General features: G+C 50.2%; 1 protein-coding gene across 6 annotated transcripts in view; it reads right to left on the bottom strand.

Moving 5' to 3' along the window:
* Nucleotides 1-1,059: 1,059 nt before the first annotated feature.
* The window catches only part of Ten-m (teneurin transmembrane protein Ten-m), a 141,298-nt gene continuing 125,498 nt past the window's right edge, over nt 1,060-16,859 (bottom strand). For 2 of the 6 annotated variants that reach the window (XM_033384311.1, XM_033384312.1), the window contains 5 exons: nt 12,894-13,177; nt 12,336-12,747; nt 11,689-12,234; nt 11,400-11,607; nt 1,060-9,438 (listed from right to left, as the gene is read on the bottom strand). In XM_033384311.1, the coding sequence (XP_033240202.1) occupies nt 3,819-9,438; nt 11,400-11,607; nt 11,689-12,234; nt 12,336-12,747; nt 12,894-13,177 (7,070 nt within the window). In that variant the 3' untranslated portion in view covers nt 1,060-3,818. Of the gene's footprint in view, nt 9,439-10,249; nt 10,277-11,399; nt 11,608-11,688; nt 12,235-12,335; nt 12,748-12,893; nt 13,178-13,708; nt 14,735-15,085; nt 16,166-16,859 lie in introns of all 6 variants that reach the window. The other 4 variants (XM_033384308.1, XM_033384309.1, XM_033384310.1 and 1 more) reach the window with 4 other exon arrangements.

The raw sequence follows: 16,859 nt of genomic DNA, 5'->3' as shown, positions 1-16,859 counted from the left end.
TCTTTATTTTTATCGAATAACTATTATTATAATTGTTATTCTTGATTTTTATTGAATAATTGTTATTATAATTGTTATTCTTGATTTTTATTGAATAATTGTTATTATAATTGTTATTCTTGATTTCTATCGAATAACTATTATTATAATTGTTATTCTTGATTTTTATTGAATAATTGTTATTATAATTGTTATTCTTGATTTCTATCGAATAACTATTATTATAATTGTTATTCTTGATTTTTATTGAATAACTATTATTATAATTGTTATTCTTGATTTCTATCGAATAACTATTATTATAATTGTTATTCTTGATTTTTATTGAATAACTATTATTATAATTGTTATTCTTGATTTTTATCGAATAACTATTATTATAATTGTTTTTCTTGATTTTTATTGAATAATTATTATTATAATTGTTATTCTTGATTTTTATTTTATCCTCCCGATCCTGAGAGAGTTGGTCCTTTACTGTCTGAGATATAGTCTTATGAAGATTTGGATTTGCATATCATTAAAATACTGGTTTCTTCTGCACGCCATATTTCTGCAATACGGCATGTCTTGTCGTGTTTAGGAGAGTCCTGGCAATCGACTGCAATGGGGAAAAGGGACATCAATTTTTCACGACATTCGCAAAAATTATGATGGTAAGCAAGTTTTCCAAAATCGAAAAACCCATTTCGACTATTTATGGGCCGATGCGGCAACGCGTGCCACGCCTTCTCGTGATCGGGAAAATATCCTCGATCGTTTGAATTTACATTAATGCTATTAAGGATTTCGACTTATAACGTTGTTAGGCGCCATAGATCGTGCAATATTGTTCTGAAATGTATTACTTAATTTTGAAAATCAACAGAATCGTAAAACTATAAATTGAAAACAGTTTTTTTTTATATTTTCCATTTTATTGAAATCGCTTTTTACTCGTAATATTATTAGTTAGTATATATATGTATTTATATGGATGTATTATCATGTATATCGGCTTGCCATAAATGTAGGTATGTTATGTGAATACAATTAATTTTTGCGTTGCGTCATTCTTTGTTTTTGTTTTTTTTTTTTGCAATCGTTTTGTTTTTTATTTTATTTTATAAACTAACTCTACCGCTGCTGTGGCGGCTTGATCGGTGATCGGTATCTGTATGATTTGAAGAGACAATTTCAATTTCGTACACTTAATACATGTATCGTAAGTTATGAATGATTCGAATCGTAATTGCTTTACTTCAACGGCGTGCTGCTTATAGATGTGGTTTCTATTTCATTACAATCAGTTATTAAGTCTAAACATGAGCCCAACTAATTGCTTAAGGTTGGCGCTCGCCATTTGCTGGAAATTTACAGTTCACGTCGAAGAAAAAAGGGGGTTTCGGTATGTAGATCAAAGCACAAACGAGTTGGACGTGGACCATCTGCATCCATCCGTACTAGTATTCTGTAGATCTTTTGTTTCTCAGTCACAATTGTGTGCTGCTTTCTTTACGCTGATTTCAATAATTTTGTTTTGTTCGTTATATGTTTTTTTGGTTAATATAATGCTTGCTTAATCTTATTACATACACATTTATATACGTTTGCGATTTTTACAATATTCCGTTTGAGTAAATGTTTCTGCTGTGTAATGTTCAGAAAAAAAAAATAGAGAAAGATATCGCTTCCATATCTTCCATTAGTTACACAGCAGCAGCTTCACTCCTCAAAAAAAAAAAAAATGTACGCGTACAGATTATGATGTATAGTCTTAAATATAGGGTTTAAGTGTTTATCCATTATCAATTATCTTTTGTTTCATTTATAATTTTATTGAATAAAATTACTAACACTTTAGCTAATTACTACGCTCTTCTCTCTGCACTCCCCAGTCCATTCTGCCTTGGAACAGTATCCATCGCTTATTTTGACATTAGTTAGGGGCTAATCCTTTTCGTCCTTACCGATCTTCCTTTCTTTAGCCTAATCCTTAATAACTATGTGTATGTGTAGTATATGTGTGTGTGTTTGTGTTTGTGTATTTGCGGGTGTATATAATACAAGGTGTGTTCCATATGGTTATTATAGGGGTGTATTTACGTTTACGTTTACGTTCACGTACTCCTCAAGACCTAAATACGCACACTAAGTTTTTATGCTAGTTTATATCTCAATAGTCAATAGTTTAGTTTCAGTTATAAATATTTCAATAATAATTATAAACACAAAATGTTGGCTAAAGGCCAACAAAATAGAAGGGACCTTAGAAACGGCTTCAAATCGGGGCAATTAAAATTGCAATAATTGAAAAACAAAAAAAAAAAAATCACCAGATTAAAAGAAACTAAACGCTATGTGACACTCCCGTGGGGGGATTTAGCATTAAAAACTGGGTTGCTTTTACAAATTAACATGGCAAACGGTACACACTAAATATTGCGGTCTAAAAACTAAAAGTTAAGGACTATCTTTAAAAAAAATGAGTACAGTACATGGTGTTGCTGTTCATGTTCATATTCGGTTCGGTTCGGTTCGATTCCATTCGATTTACTTCGATTTTTGTTCGTCACACTTCAAGTTCTCAAATTAAATGTTTAGAAATATATATCACAATTTGTAAAAAGTTTTTAATGCATTTTTCCTTTGAATTACAAATTCAACAGTTTAACATTTAAAAAAAATGAGTGGAAAGAGTCGATAGAGTATTGCATTGCATTGCTTTGAAGGGGGACTGTCTGTCTGTCTGTATGTCTAAAGATTCCTTTTGATTCTCAGCTATCCAAACAAAGAAGACGCTTCTGAGTAATTTAAATTCGAGCATTCGGGTAAAGTATCTTTTTCGTTGAAAAGAAGTACGTGTTTGAAAGAAAAATAAACGCGCTGATCGATAGTTAAAGCATATAGTAAAGTAGTCGTAGTCGTATATACACAAAGCATTACGAAAGTGAAGCAGCTTTCAAGCCATGAGTGGGGGCTAGGCTAGGGTCTAGGGGCTAGGGGCTAGGGCTACTACTGGTTGCCTTTAATCTCTTTACATTTATTCAACTGTTAGATTAACATCTTTACTTATTCGTATGCATATTTTGCTGTGTAATACTCATCGTTCGACATCCAAATGCTACTGGGCCAATGGGTAGACCAGACACAAAATAGGCTCGCGATCAAACAATACGAGCATTGCTCTGTTCTATTCTGTTATATTTTGTTCTGTTCCACTCCATTCGGAGCTCTGTCCCTCTGCTGATGCATTAGATTCATCAATACGCTCTTGTAGCGTACATGCGGATGCCAATGCCAATGCAAATGCAAATGCAAGCAGGCTGTTGTCCGGAAGGACACTGACTTAAATTCTAAAAAAAAATTCCAGTAAACATTACACACATGGACTACGCCTATTGTAAGCCTAAACTCAACATCAACATACACATACATATTTCTGTTCGGTTCCGGTGCACATACCAGTGCCGGTGCCGTTACATATCTGGGCTGGGTGGCCTGGTGACTAATACTAAACTTTAAGCTTGATCAAAGTTCATATTAATTAGTGTTTTGTTGAATGTTCTCTTGTGTGTTCTCTTGTCATCATGTGTCATTGTGCTGCTGTGGTTGTGGTTGTGGTTGTCGCTGTTGCGTATTTCACCTAATTACAAAATCTGCTCCTCAGCCGTCTCGCTGCTGTCCCTCTGCTCCTTTCTGCCCACGGCTATTAAGTAGTCCTCCTGCTCGCCATACTCCCCATCGGCCGCTTCACTCTCCAGCTCCACATCGAGCTCGGGCTCGAGCTCGGTCTTGGGCTCGGGCTCAAGTTGCTGCTCCTCTTTGTCCTCCTCGACTCACGCATTCGGCTCGCCGACCCTGAGTTGGCGCCGGCTGGAGCTGGATCTGTGGCTGCTTCCTGTCTTGCGGCGCTTGCGCTTGGCATCGCGCTGGAAGGCCACGTTGCCGGGATCGTCGGCCAGCTGGGGATACTTGTGAATGCTGTGTATGTCAATGCCAATCCATCCATCGACGTCGCCGTGTTGGACGAGCTCCTCCTTCTCCTCCTCGGTCCAGTCACCGCGACCCTGGAAGCCGGCAGCTACCAGCTGCTTCTCCAGCTCCCAGGCCCTCTCCACGGCTCGCTTGTGGGCATGCTTGAGTATGCGATGACGCTCCTGCTCGGGATCCACGCCGTACTTGATGATCACCACCGCGTCGGGGCCGTGGAGGCGCAGCTCCTTGGCCGCACTGCCGCCGTGATCGCTGATCTCGTGTGTTGATATGTTGAACATGCCGCCCAGGCGACGCAGCTCCTCGTTGTCGTCGCGTAACTTCAGCACATTGTCCTTCACAAAGTAGAAGACGTCCTGGTCGTGTATGCTGAAGTGCAGGTCCAGGAAGAAGGAGTTGTTGAACACACTGCTCACAACGTCCTGCACCACGCTATTGGCTCCATCCACAACGCTGACCAGGGCCCGTCCGCCGATCGTCGAGAGCAGCACGCCCTCGCCAAAGACACCGCGACGGTAGCTGACGCGCGGCAGGAGGTTGCGCATCTTTGGCTCCATCTTAAGCAGCGGCTTGGGCACGAAATCAAAGTCACTGAACTTCTCGCTCGTCTTCTCCACAATGCACTCCAGCCCGGAGATGACGCCAAAGTCGGGGGCCAGCGTGTTCGATTTGATGGAAGCCTGGGGAGTGTACTGGGCCAGTTTGGTGTAGCGGGTGCTCTGCATGTTGTCCAGGTCGTAGCCGAACAGCTGCAGCCAGGCGTCCAGGTCGATCATGTAGTTCTGCGGCTTGTTCGGGTTGATGGGGTCGTTGTTGTGGTACCGGTAGATGAACACATCCGTGGGGTGCGACATTTCGGTGGCAAGGGTCTCCCAGAGCGGTGTCATCCATTGACCCACGTGGGGATCGTACTGCCGCTGCTCCGTGTAGATCAGCTTGGTGTGTGGATCGATCAGACCGCCGTGGAAGTCAACAGGCACAAAGAAGTCGGGCTTGGTGTCCTTGATGATGCGCCCGAACGGAGTGCGCTTAAGCTCCTTGACGATGCCGCCGTTCATGTCGAAGAAGGCCAGGGGCGAGCCGTTCTGATCGGTGGCGACATAGTACCTCTGATCGGCGTTCTCCAGGGCAATCAGCATGTCGCGGTCGTCGTAGTAGAACTTCATGGTCTTGCCTAGCTTGGGGAAGTGCACATGCGTGACCAGGTGCGGGGTCCGCGGATTGGCGTAGTAGTACTGTGTAGTGTTGCCCTTGTTGTCGTGCCAGGCCACCAGGCGGCTGCGGTCGTCATAGTAGTACCAGCTCTGGAACCGCTCGCGCTCGAAGGCGTGGATCAGCTGTCCTCGGTTGTTGTACCGGTACTTCTGCTCCCCTCGACGCACCACAAAGCCGCGGGCATCGTAGTTGTTGAACTCCACGTCGCCCAGCTTGATCACGCGATCCCCGATGTCGTAGCCCAGATTGAACTTCTCCCCCTGATCCACAACGCCCACAGTGTTGCCGTTCTCGTCGTACAAATACTTCCAGTTGTTGGTGCCCAGGACCTCGATCACATGGCCATCGGCATTGTAGTTGATCTTGTCGAAGGCCGTGGACCGGCCAAAGGTCGTCTTCTGCGACTTGATGCGGTTTCGCAGGTCGTAGTCCAGCTCCAGGCGGAACACGTCGATGTTCTTGACGTTCATGAGCACACTCTTGACGCGACCGTGCTGGTCGTAGTCCACAATGGTGAAGAATTGCTTGGCCGAGTCCTGGATGACCGTGCGGTTGAACGCGTTGCGTGTTATCTTCAGGTCCTGAACGACCTCCAGCTGTCCCAGGTTCTGGCTGTACTTGTAACGGGTCGTGGGCAGCTCTTTGTCGTCGATGGCCATCTCGATGCCGCTTAATCTGGCGTTGCCGTCGTAGGCGTACTTGAAGTGGGCCGAGGCCAGCGAGTTCTTGGAGCCGAACCGCAGCTTCTCGTCCTTGAGGATGCCGGCGTGGTACTTGAATTCGCGGCGCAGCTCGAAGCCGGGCTCCTGCACCTCCACGGACTTCACCAGGCTGGTGGTGTCTTGGTAGGTGTAGTGGGTGCTCGAGAGTCCCGCCAGAATTGTCTCCAGGCGTCCGGCGGCGTCGTGCACAAAGGCAACCTTGCCGGATTGGTGGGGGTGGATCTTGGCTAGGATCTGGCCCTCGTCGTTGTACAGAATCTCGAAGGGATGGCGGTTAATGGGCGAGTAGTACTGGTACTTGAAGAAGCCCAGCGACGTCTGCAGCGAGAACGAGTGGATGTGGCCACGCGGCGTGGTCAGACTCTGCAGAGCCCCGGCATCGTCGTACTGCAGCAGATAGTCCGAGCGGCGCGGCGTGGTCACCTTCAATGGCAACGATCCGAACATATCCTTGAAGGCATAGACCATGGTCGAGCCGTCGCCGTACTTGATCTCGTTGAGGCGGCCGTTGCGATCGAAGGAGTAGGCCTCCTGGAGCACGCCCCACTTCCAGCTAACCAGCCGCCCGAAGCGATCGTACTCCAGATCGACGTCCGCATAGTCGCCCGATTGCGGTCGGAAGCTGATGGGGCGCGAAGTGCGGTCGTAGGTGACGTTCAGCAGCTCCTGCTTGTCGTCCACCATCACCACCACAGACTGGGTCTCGCGATCGTATTCCAGGGTCAGCACATTGTCTCCGTTCACGCGCAGCTTGCGTCCCACCTCGGTAACGGGGCGTGGCGTTGCCTTGTTCTGCTTGCCCGGCAGCTGCGGCTGCTGGCGACGCACGAAGTAGCGCCACTCGAAGCGGTTGGCCAGATCCCCAGCGATCTCCGTGCGCTGCTTGGCCGGCACGGGGTAGCTCTCGCCTAGCAGGGGACTCTGTTCGGCCAGAATCGTGTACGGGGCCACCTCCATTTGGAGGGTGTGTCCCCAGGGCGTAATGCTGGTCGTGGAGCCGTCCATGTCGACGGTGGTGCGCGACTCGGCGGCTCCGTTCTTCACGATGACCGTGGATCCCTGGATCAGCATCGACTGCTCTTTCTGGGAGTTCTCCGACACCTTCACCATGGCTCCCTTCACGCTCAGGTCGAAGCTCAGTTCGATGACCCTTCCGGTAGGCGTCACGGCGGAGGTGAGGCGGCCGAACTCGTCGTAGTTGTAGACATATGAGCGTCCGGTGGAGTCCAGTTTGGTCTTGAGAAGTCCCGTGGGGCCGTGGTACTCGTAGGTGACGTTGTAGTTGTCCGGCGTGCTCAGCTCGTGCAGCATCTTCATGCGGGTCATGCGCAGGCGGCACTTCTGGCCCTTGGTGTTCTCGATGGAGTTCACCTGCGAGGTGTAGTCGCGCAGCAGGAACACCTTGTTGCCGGCCGCATCCGTGACGGTGCTCAGCTTGCCGTTGGAGGTGTTCACGTTGTAGGTGAACACGTACGTGGTCTCTCCGGTGAGGATGTTGCGCGTGGAGACGTGCTGCCCGAACCTGTTGAAGATGTAGATCTCCTGCATGTCCGGCGCGTAAATCTCGTACTCCCGCGAGGGGCTCGCCTCGGGAATGCTCGACATCACGGACCGTATGCGGTAGTTGGCCTGGTCGGCGATGTGTACGTGTCCGTCGGGGGTGACGGCCAGGGCGGCAATGGTGTTGAACTTGGCGCTTGTGGCCAGGTAGTGCTCCGCCTCAAAGCAGTCGCATCCGCGCTCCAGGCAGTTGCACTTGGACTCGACGCCCGCGAACGGTGCAATGCGTCCGTCCGTTCCGATCACTCGCACGCGGTTGATCCTTTGCGAGTCGCTCTCGGCCACGAATAGCTCTCCGAGGGGTCCGAATGCTATGGATTGTGGCATCACCAGGGTGGCGTGTGTGGCCAGATCCGTGTCGTAGGCCGTGGAGGCAGTGGCGCAGTGCAGCGGCCGACCGGAGATCACTCGAACGCGTCCGTCTGGGGTCATGCGCAGGATCATGTGGTCGTCGATGATGTGCAGGGTGTTGTCCATGGGCGAAACGGCCAGCTCGGTGGGCCAGCGCAGATGCATCTCCTCCAGCTTGAGGGTGCCTTCGCAGGGTATGGGCTTCCAGTGCGACTTGTGCATGTGGTTGCCGATGAGGGTGCTCACGATGCCGTCCCGATCCACCATTCGGATGTTCGTTCCATCCGCAAAGTACAGGATGTTGTCGCTGGAGATGGCAATGCCCTTGGGGTACGCCAGCTTGGCGTCCTTCGCTAATGCTCCGTCCCCGCAGTGGGCCTCGTCTCCGGGCAAGCAGCGCTCGCCGGAACCCACGATCGCCTCCCAGTTCAGCTCCGGCTGCGAGTAGTCGTTGGTGTCGCGCACACGGATGATCTGGTGCGACTCCGGGTCGGAGACATACAGAGTGCCGTCGAGCGGACTCAGGGCCATGTGGTAGCGGTAGGACACGCGAGTGGCATTCAGCTTGACGACGGTGCGGATGCTGCCGTCGGTCATTATGCGCCGGATGTAGTTGAAGTCGCCGACAAAGAGACTGCCATCAGGGGCGGCAGCCAGAGCGACGGGGGCGAGCAGACGCTGCTTCATGGCCAGGCCGTCGCAGTCCAGGCACTCGAGAGGTCGCTGGTGGCCATCGCCCATGGTGGTGAGGATGATGCGGGGCTTGTTCCGCAGGTAGATGTTCGAGCCGTCGCCCTTCTGCAGGATGCCCTCGTGGAAGTTGTAGCGATGGTGGATGTCTAGGTTCCAGCCGCCCACCTCCGAGATGGACATGTCGTGGCCACTCAGCTTGGTGGTCTGGATATCCCAAACGGTGTCCTTGCAGTCCGTGTATTGGTAGCCGACCTTGACCACCGCCGTGGTCACGCCGTAGACGCGCTGCCTGTAGATGTTGAGCCGGTTCCAGGCGTACGTGAACTTAATGCCCGGATCGGCCTCGAAGACGCGCTCGAAGAGGATACCCTCAATGGTGATGCGGAGGTGGATGAGGTGCAGCGTGGCGGGTATTGTGTCGGGGGTCAGTTGCAGCTTGATCGTGGACAGATAGCCGGCGGCGCGCGACGAATGATAGACCAGATTCAGTCCTGTGCCGGGAATCTGAAGCGATTCCTGGATGACCTGCGACTCTGCGAGAATGGCACTGCGGTCGGGACAGGCTCCTTGGAAGCCGTGCTTCCAGGAGGCGAGCACCACGGGCTTCATCAGGTCGTAGTCGTGCGAGAAGCACGTGTGCGTCGTTGTCGTGGCCACGCCCTTCTCCTCGGACATGCTCATAACCACCACGTCGATGATGACCACCTCGTTCCAGGGCACCTGCACAATGCGCGACTGGGGCCGGAAGGGCGCTCGTCCGAACTGCAGGGTGACAGCCCCTCCACCATTAACCATGAGATCGAACCAGCCGTCGTCGCGGGTCAGCGTGAAGCCCTCCAGTAGAGTGGTCGTCGAGACTCGGACACCCACCAGGCCCATGCCCAGCGAGGTGACCACGCGTCCGCGGATTACTGCCGATCGGCTGTGGGGATTACAGAGAACAGAGATTAGTGGGGTCTCGCAAGGATGGGGTGTCGTTTGAAGGATAGATACATATTCATATCATCTATTGTAGATATGGATGGCTATGGCTATGGCTATCAAGCGGTTCGAACTGAGGACTGGCAACTACTTGAACAAACAACAAATAAGTAGTACTCATAAATGATAAGAATTCACACGCACAGAACATAAGACTCGTTTCAACACATAAAGGTATTACAAGTTGAACAATATATATAGTGTGTGTGTATGTATGTAGTATATGTGTATGTGACCTAGCATTGACCTAAGTACGAGAACGATTCAGCGATTCAATTCGAATGAATCGATAGCTTAGACATATATCATGTATGTTCAACTAAAGAACCCAAAGTATGGTATTTATCAACGCTTCGTTTGGGTATTTGATATCTTCGATGGTTGATAGTTGATATTTGGGTTGATATTGCTGGTTGTCTGGAGCGTAAAGAACTTAAAATATTGTAAACTACCAACCAACCGAGCGCCTATTGGAACCAAAATAAACTACAATATTTCAAAGAAATGATAATGATAAGAACGTTAATGGAAATGAACGAGTTTTCGAAATAAATAGCGAGTGGAAACGAATGTAACGATATAAGTATAAGTTTAAGTATAAGTATAAGTTTAAGTATAAGTTTAAGTATAAATATACGTTTAAGTATAAGTATAAGGTGTACCAAACAACCATTGAGAATTAGTAGTAGAGTAGAGTAGAGTAGTATGTTTTTTTTTTAGTATTATTTTAGTACCGCTTTTCGCTTGCTTACCTTGCATTGAAATAATTCCAAAAAATGCTGTTAGTATTATTGATTTTGATTTCGATATCGATTCGAATTGAGCAACGAGTAACGTGTAACGAGTAACGAGTACAGATTACCGATTACCGTTTACCGAGTATGGAGCAACGAGAGCGATTAGCATTCGTTAGTTAATGCAAAGCATTTGGAATTCGTAGTAGACGCATAGTTCGGGTTTGGTTAAGTGAGTGGAGTGTTTTGTGAGTGTGAGTAATGGGTGCGTGTGCGTGGGCGTTTGCGTAGTTAGTATCGAGTAGTAGTAGTAGTAGTATCGAGTGTAGTAAGTTTCGAGTAGAGCAGGAGTAATTTAGTATTACATTAATACGGTTTAGGGAGCGCGTGTTTGAGAAGAAAAGAGAGCAGAGAGAAAATAATTGAATTAGCATGGTTGTCTATGGTCTGGTTAAGTGTTGTGTTAATTGCTGCTCCTCATCAGATGCCTCATTAGATGCCTCATCAGATGCTGGCGTTGGCCCTAGCGCAGTTGGTTTCGATCATACCGAAATCGCCAGATCCCTCCACAAGGGTTTAGCTCGGCTCGGTTCGATTCCGATGCGATATGCGATGGCCCTTTGTGAAGGGTGCTCTAACTGGTTAACTCTACCTTAAGCGGACCTTGACTTAGACCTAACGCGGCAACGACTCTTCGACCTCCTAGTGGATATATGGTACTTATGCGCTAACTTAGGATGTTTCTGTATATTCTTTATGGGAGATGGGGGGATTCGTTGTAAACAAAGGACATATAGGGATTCATATTTACAAGATTTTTGAATGGGATTCTGGTTTGTGGTGGGATATGTTTTCATTTTGGGGATTTGTTTTAGACGAGGGCACGAAAACGAAAAACGTAAATATTTAAACATAGAAAATCAATTAATTATGCAAACTATTTGATTATTATTGTTATTTTTGTTTTTTGTTCTTTGATGGTATACATATATTGTTTGATATATGGTTTATCCAGCTAGACTTTCGTAAGGTGGGATTTACGGGATTTGAATTCGATTTGAATGCCAATTGCGGAAACTATACACAGCCTTGCGACTTCGATTTCGGTTGTAAACTAAAAAACTCTGAGCAAAAAACCAGGACAAACTGGCTACCAGGAAGCACCCACCTCTCGTTGAAGGTCTCCAGCTTGGCGTAGTTCTGCAGGCTGCTCTCGTCGATGAGGAACTTCATCCGCTCGAAGAAGGAGGCGGTAATGGCCGGCGGCTGCTTCCGCAGCAGCACATCGATGGGCTTCGGAGCCGACACGCACAGCTGGGAGGTCTTGCACACGTGGCTGGCACAGCACTCGGGATCCTCGCAGTCAACCAGGCCATCTGTGGAAAATTTGTTTATAAATCGCTCTTGCCATTCTCTCTATCTCTCTCCCTCTCCCCCTTCCTCTGTGTGTGTCTCACCTTTGTCATTATCCTTGCTGTCGCCGCAGTTGAGCTCCAGTGCGATGCCACAGTCCGGTCCGTCCCAGCCCTCGTAGCAGCGGCACTCCCACTGACCCTCGCCGCTCACCCTGCACTGGCCGTGTCCGGCGCAGCTGTTGGGACAGCCCTCGATGGTGCAGTGCTTGCCATTCCACCCGGTCACACAGAGGCACGTTCCGTTCTTGCACTGGCCGTGCTCGTTGCAGCGGCCGTCGCAGAGCTTCGTGTTGCAGTACTCGCCGCCCCATTCGGGGTCGCAGGCGCAGGCATCGCCCTCGCAGCGTCCGTGCTGGCCGCAGTCGAGGTCGCACAGCTCCTTGGAGCAATCGTCGCCGCTCCACTTGCCCTCGCAGGAGCAGGTCTGGGTGTCCAGGTCAAAGCTGCCGTGGCCCGAGCAGTCGGGCAGGCACTGTAGGGCGTCCTGGTCCATGATGGCGCAGTCCGGTCCCTTCCAGCCCTTCTTGCAGATGCAGGTGCCGTCGGCGCAGAATCCATGGCCCGAGCAGTTCGGGTGCGGGCAGTCCACTGGGAAGGAGATGCACAAAGATTAGTCAAGACGAATTTACAAGGATATGCACATTGTGCGAGCACTTATAGCTAGACAGTCGAATGGATCCTGGCTGTACCTTCTTCACAGAATTTCCCCTTGTAGCCGCGCATGCATTGGCATTTGCCGCTGACGCAGTGGCCATGCCCATTGCAGTCGGCCACCTCGCACTCGTCGTGCCGCAGCGAGCACTCCTTGCCCTTCCAGCCGGGATTGCAGATGCACTCGCCGTTGATGTACTCGCCGTGCTGCGAGCACAGCACCGGGCAGACGCTCTCGCTGCAGTCGTCGCCTCCGAAGCCGGGGTTGCACTGGCAGTGCCCCAGCAGGCACTGCCCGTTGCCGGAGCACCCGTTCGGGCAGTTCTGGGTCATGTCCTCGGCTATGGCCGCGTAGAAGGTCAGTTCCTGCACATCCCCGTCATCGTTGTAGAGCGAGACGAACCAATGACCCGGCTCCATGTAGCGTGTAACCTCCCGCGTTATGGACAGCTGCACGGCGGGCCAAGCAGGCGAGCAGGCGAGCAAATGACGTGATTCGACATATGATGTGCGACATGTGATGTGCGATATGTGATTTGAAAGAGAACCAAAGCGTTAGTATATGTATTAGCCCAAGGTGGATGCGCACTACTTACGTGAGCAGCTCGTGCCGTGCGTGTGCTGGCGCTGAAGCCGCTGAGCACCTCCTTGAAGTGGTACTGGGTGTGCGTGGGCAGGGCGTTGCGGCGTCCGTACACCCCGATCGAGGCTCCGCGTGGTATGGTGTAGTCGAACTTGACGTATGCCGGCTCCGACTGGTAGAACTGCATGTTCCAGTAGCTGTACGGCTGGATCTCCTTGGTCAGCTTCTGGCCGAGCGTTATCTGGCCAAAGGTGGTGCCGTCCGGTGGGAAGCTGCGTGCCGGGAAGGTGCGGGCTCCTTCAGGTGCAGCAAACGCAAACGCAACGCAAAAGCAATCGCAATTTTTTGGGCAATAATGGGATGAGAGGCGGGACAAAGAGTAGACAGATACACGGGTTAGTCAACGATTCGGTCTTTCTCTTTCAAGTATACAAGTATGAGATATATAGTATAATACACATGATATATATTTATTGTGGCAGGGTAGTAGGCAGTAGTTGGGGCTGGGGACTTTGTACAGTTCTTAGCCTAGTCCCATCGGTTCGCTGGCTTCCCCCTCAATGAATGGAGCTGGGGATCCCCCTCTTTGTTAGTGGATGACCAGATGCTGATGCCTGATTCTGATGCGATGCCAGATATTCATGCTTGAAGGTTGTGTTTGTACATTCAAATGCGGGGAACAGTATGAGGAGTGATTCAGATTGAGTTTAGTAAGAAGCCTTAGACTAGAGTTAGTATTCTGTACAGCGTTTAGTCGGGGTTAGTCGATTGCTGGTTAGTCGAAAGCTGGGCCAGGGGTTAGCAACGAATGCTGTGAGCACAATTCACCTTCCAGTATGAGTATTGGCATTACATCGGGGCATGCACCAGCACCAGCACCTGCACCTGCACCTGCACCAACACTCGGTTCAGTATAGGAGGCGGCAATGTTGTTATCGAGCTCGGTGGCGGGGTGGCTAGCGGGGGGGTTAGTAGCGTTGCTGGGCGCAGCGGATGTGGCAGGCATTGGTCCCCCCGTGTCAGTGTCCCCGTCACCGTCACCGTCACCGACCCCATCCTCAGTCCCAGCGTCAAACTCTTCTTTTGGTCTCTGCTGGGGCTGGGGGGCACCGACACTCAAAATGGTCCCCGGTGTCGTTGTTGGAGCAGAGTCAATGTCAACGTTCTCGTCCATGTACACGGGCATGGTGGGGGGCAGGCAGCTGCAGGGGCAGTCGGGCATGCGAGGCGGTGGCTCCGGGACACAGCTGTTGTCCGCACTGCTGTCCGCCGGCTGGGATTGGTGCTGGGACTGGGACTGGGACTGGGGCGTCCTCTGCTCGTGGCTCAACACTTCCTTGATGGTGTGCGAGCCCCCGCCCGTGGGCACTTCCACGTGCAGGGTGTACACGGAGTCGCTGCCGTCGTCGGTGGCTATCGTCAGGTTCACAAAGATGCGTCTGCCGGGCTGATCAATGCGCTCACTCACGTACGGCTTGAGCGGCTTCAGATGGACGGGTATCTCGTTGTCCTCGTTGTCCGCCTGCTGTTTGAGCACCTCGTTCTCCCTGACAGCCTCAGGATGATCCGCCTCTGTCTTTGGCTTTGGCTTTGGCTTCAGCTTCAGCTCTGGCTTCAGCTCTGGCTTCAGCTCTGGCTCTTCCTTGCTGGCCGTCTTGTAAACCTCCTCTTCATTGGAGCTGAGAGTTTCATCCAGTTTTACTATGTCAATGTCCTCATCCTCCTCAAAGGGGGAGGCATCGTTCAGCATTAGGTCGGAGATGCTCGGACTTGTTCCTAGTGTTGGAAGTGGTAGCAGTGGCTGTGGAGATGGCGATGATGGTTGCTCCTCGCGGTTCTCCTCAGTCGCCCTGCCTTTGTATCGAAATTAAGATCAATAAAATGTACGAGTGCCACGAGTGGTGCACTCTGGCTCAGGAAGGGTCCTTCTGTATGGCTAATTTTGTGCGAAAGCACGTGAGAAGGAAGTGTCTTGAAGGGAGATCCTTCTTGGTGGGATATCCCCACCTGATAATAAGTATTAATTTTACACAATTTAGTTTCACAAAAAACCTCCCTCGCAACCACTTCCTTCTCTCTGCCTCTCTCTCTCTCTCCGCTTTGGGATCCAACAAGATCCACATCCTTGCCAAGATGAGCCCACTGTAAGGACTCTTCCTGAGCGTAATTCCATCTCACTGGCATGGCAGTTGGATTGATTTATACCTTGTGCGGGCGGCGTCTCCTCCTCCCCGGCTACCTCATAGTTGTCAGCTAAATCACGCTCATTATTGTTATCATCAATGGCAGGTTTCTCCTGCTGCGGCTCCCCAGACTCTTTCTCCTCCTCCCCATCCTCCTCCCCATCCTGCCCACTGATTTGAAAATCATTTTCCTTGGCAGGCATGCTTGCGGATGAGGCGGCGGCGATGAGGAGGGTGCTTTGTCTTTGCCTCGTTTGCTGCTGCTCCTGGCTCTCGGCTCGTCCTGGCTGGGTGTTGATTTCAACAATGTCATCGGTGTCACTCCTCAAAAGCGTCTCTGTGCCCGTCTCCGGCGCCGGCGCTCCTGAGCTGCTGTTGTCAGTTTGATTATCGTCATCAATAACAGCAACAAATGTGCTGGGCTCCACCTCCAGCTTCAGATCCAGCTCCCGCGCCATCTCCGTTGTCATCTCAATGGTATCGCTGGTCTCTTCGAGATGCTCCTCCACCATCTGCTCCATCTCCACCTCCGTCTCCATCTTCAAGTCATATTTTGTCCTCTTTTTGACCATCGTTTTGGCCGCGCTCCGTAAATTGCTGTTTAATGATTTGCCAAATTGTTGCTCGCTTCTGGGCCTCCTCTGGAACTCCTTCTCCGTATTTGTCACCGTCTCCGATTCAGCCGTAACTTCGGCTTCAGTTTCAGCCTCGTCCTCAGCCTCATCTTCATAGACATAGTCGCTGATGTCGTCCACAAAGCCTTCGTCCTGGGGCTGGGCACTCAATACGCTATCGAATTTGGGCAAAGTTTTATCGTAATTACTTTGCCCTGTCCTCGCCGGCTCTGTCGCAATGCCGGGCGGGACATTTTCAGCCTGCTCCTGCTCCAGGTCCAGGTCCAGGCTTTCGCTAGTAATTAAGTTGCTGAAACTTCCTGAAACGTCTGTAGCCGCCACATCATCATCGTCATCGGCAGCGCCATTGCCATTGCCATCCTGCTGCTCCTCAAACCCCCCGATTAAACTTCGTCGATGTCGATGTCGATGTCGCTCACCGCCTGCCCCACTGACTGACAGAAGCGTTGACATTGCTCTTCCTACAGCTAAAGGTAAAGGCAGAGAGGTAAAGGTAAAAGTAAAGGTAAAGAGAACGAACAAATCGAATCGAGACAGAGGTTCGTACACTGTACACAGTACACAGTACACTGTACACTGTACCGTACTGTACTTTTTAGCCTGTACGAAGGAGGCACCGTTGAACCCCTCTTGCGGTTAGACCCCAGGCCCACGCCCTTTAAATTAAGCGTAAAATGTATTTTTAATTCAATCCCAGTTGTCTAGCTTCGAGCTAGTTCACCGGCTGACAGACGACAGGTGGCGACGGGGGCTATATTTAGGGCCCCAGAGCTAAACTCCAGTCTGCCGACTGCGAGAGAGAGAGAGAGAGAGAGAGAGGGGGGATAGCGTTTGATGTCGACTTCTGACAGCTCCATTGCCGACTGACTGTCGACTGCTGACGGCTGAGTGCCACACGTGTGACAAGATACAGATACAGAACCCTTGGACCCTCAATCCTACAGTCATGGAACAAATAATAGCTAAATATTTCGACTCTTACGAGCCACGAAACGCACTGTACACAGTGGCAAGGCCATGGCCATGTTTTTATCTTGGAAAATAAGTAGAGACGCACTCAAATGTTATTCCTATCGCTGTCTTATCGCGTGTCGCTCTCAAGCCGAGCCCTGTCTGGGTACAGTTGCCTCCGACACAGCCCATACAAAACTTTCAACTGTC

This window comes from Drosophila pseudoobscura, chromosome X (genome assembly GCF_009870125.1).
Source record: "Drosophila pseudoobscura strain MV-25-SWS-2005 chromosome X, UCI_Dpse_MV25, whole genome shotgun sequence".
NCBI lineage: Eukaryota > Metazoa > Arthropoda > Insecta > Diptera > Drosophilidae > Drosophila > Drosophila pseudoobscura.
The sequence above is the reverse complement of the archived record's forward strand: the minus strand, read 5'-3'. Positions and strand labels throughout refer to the sequence as shown.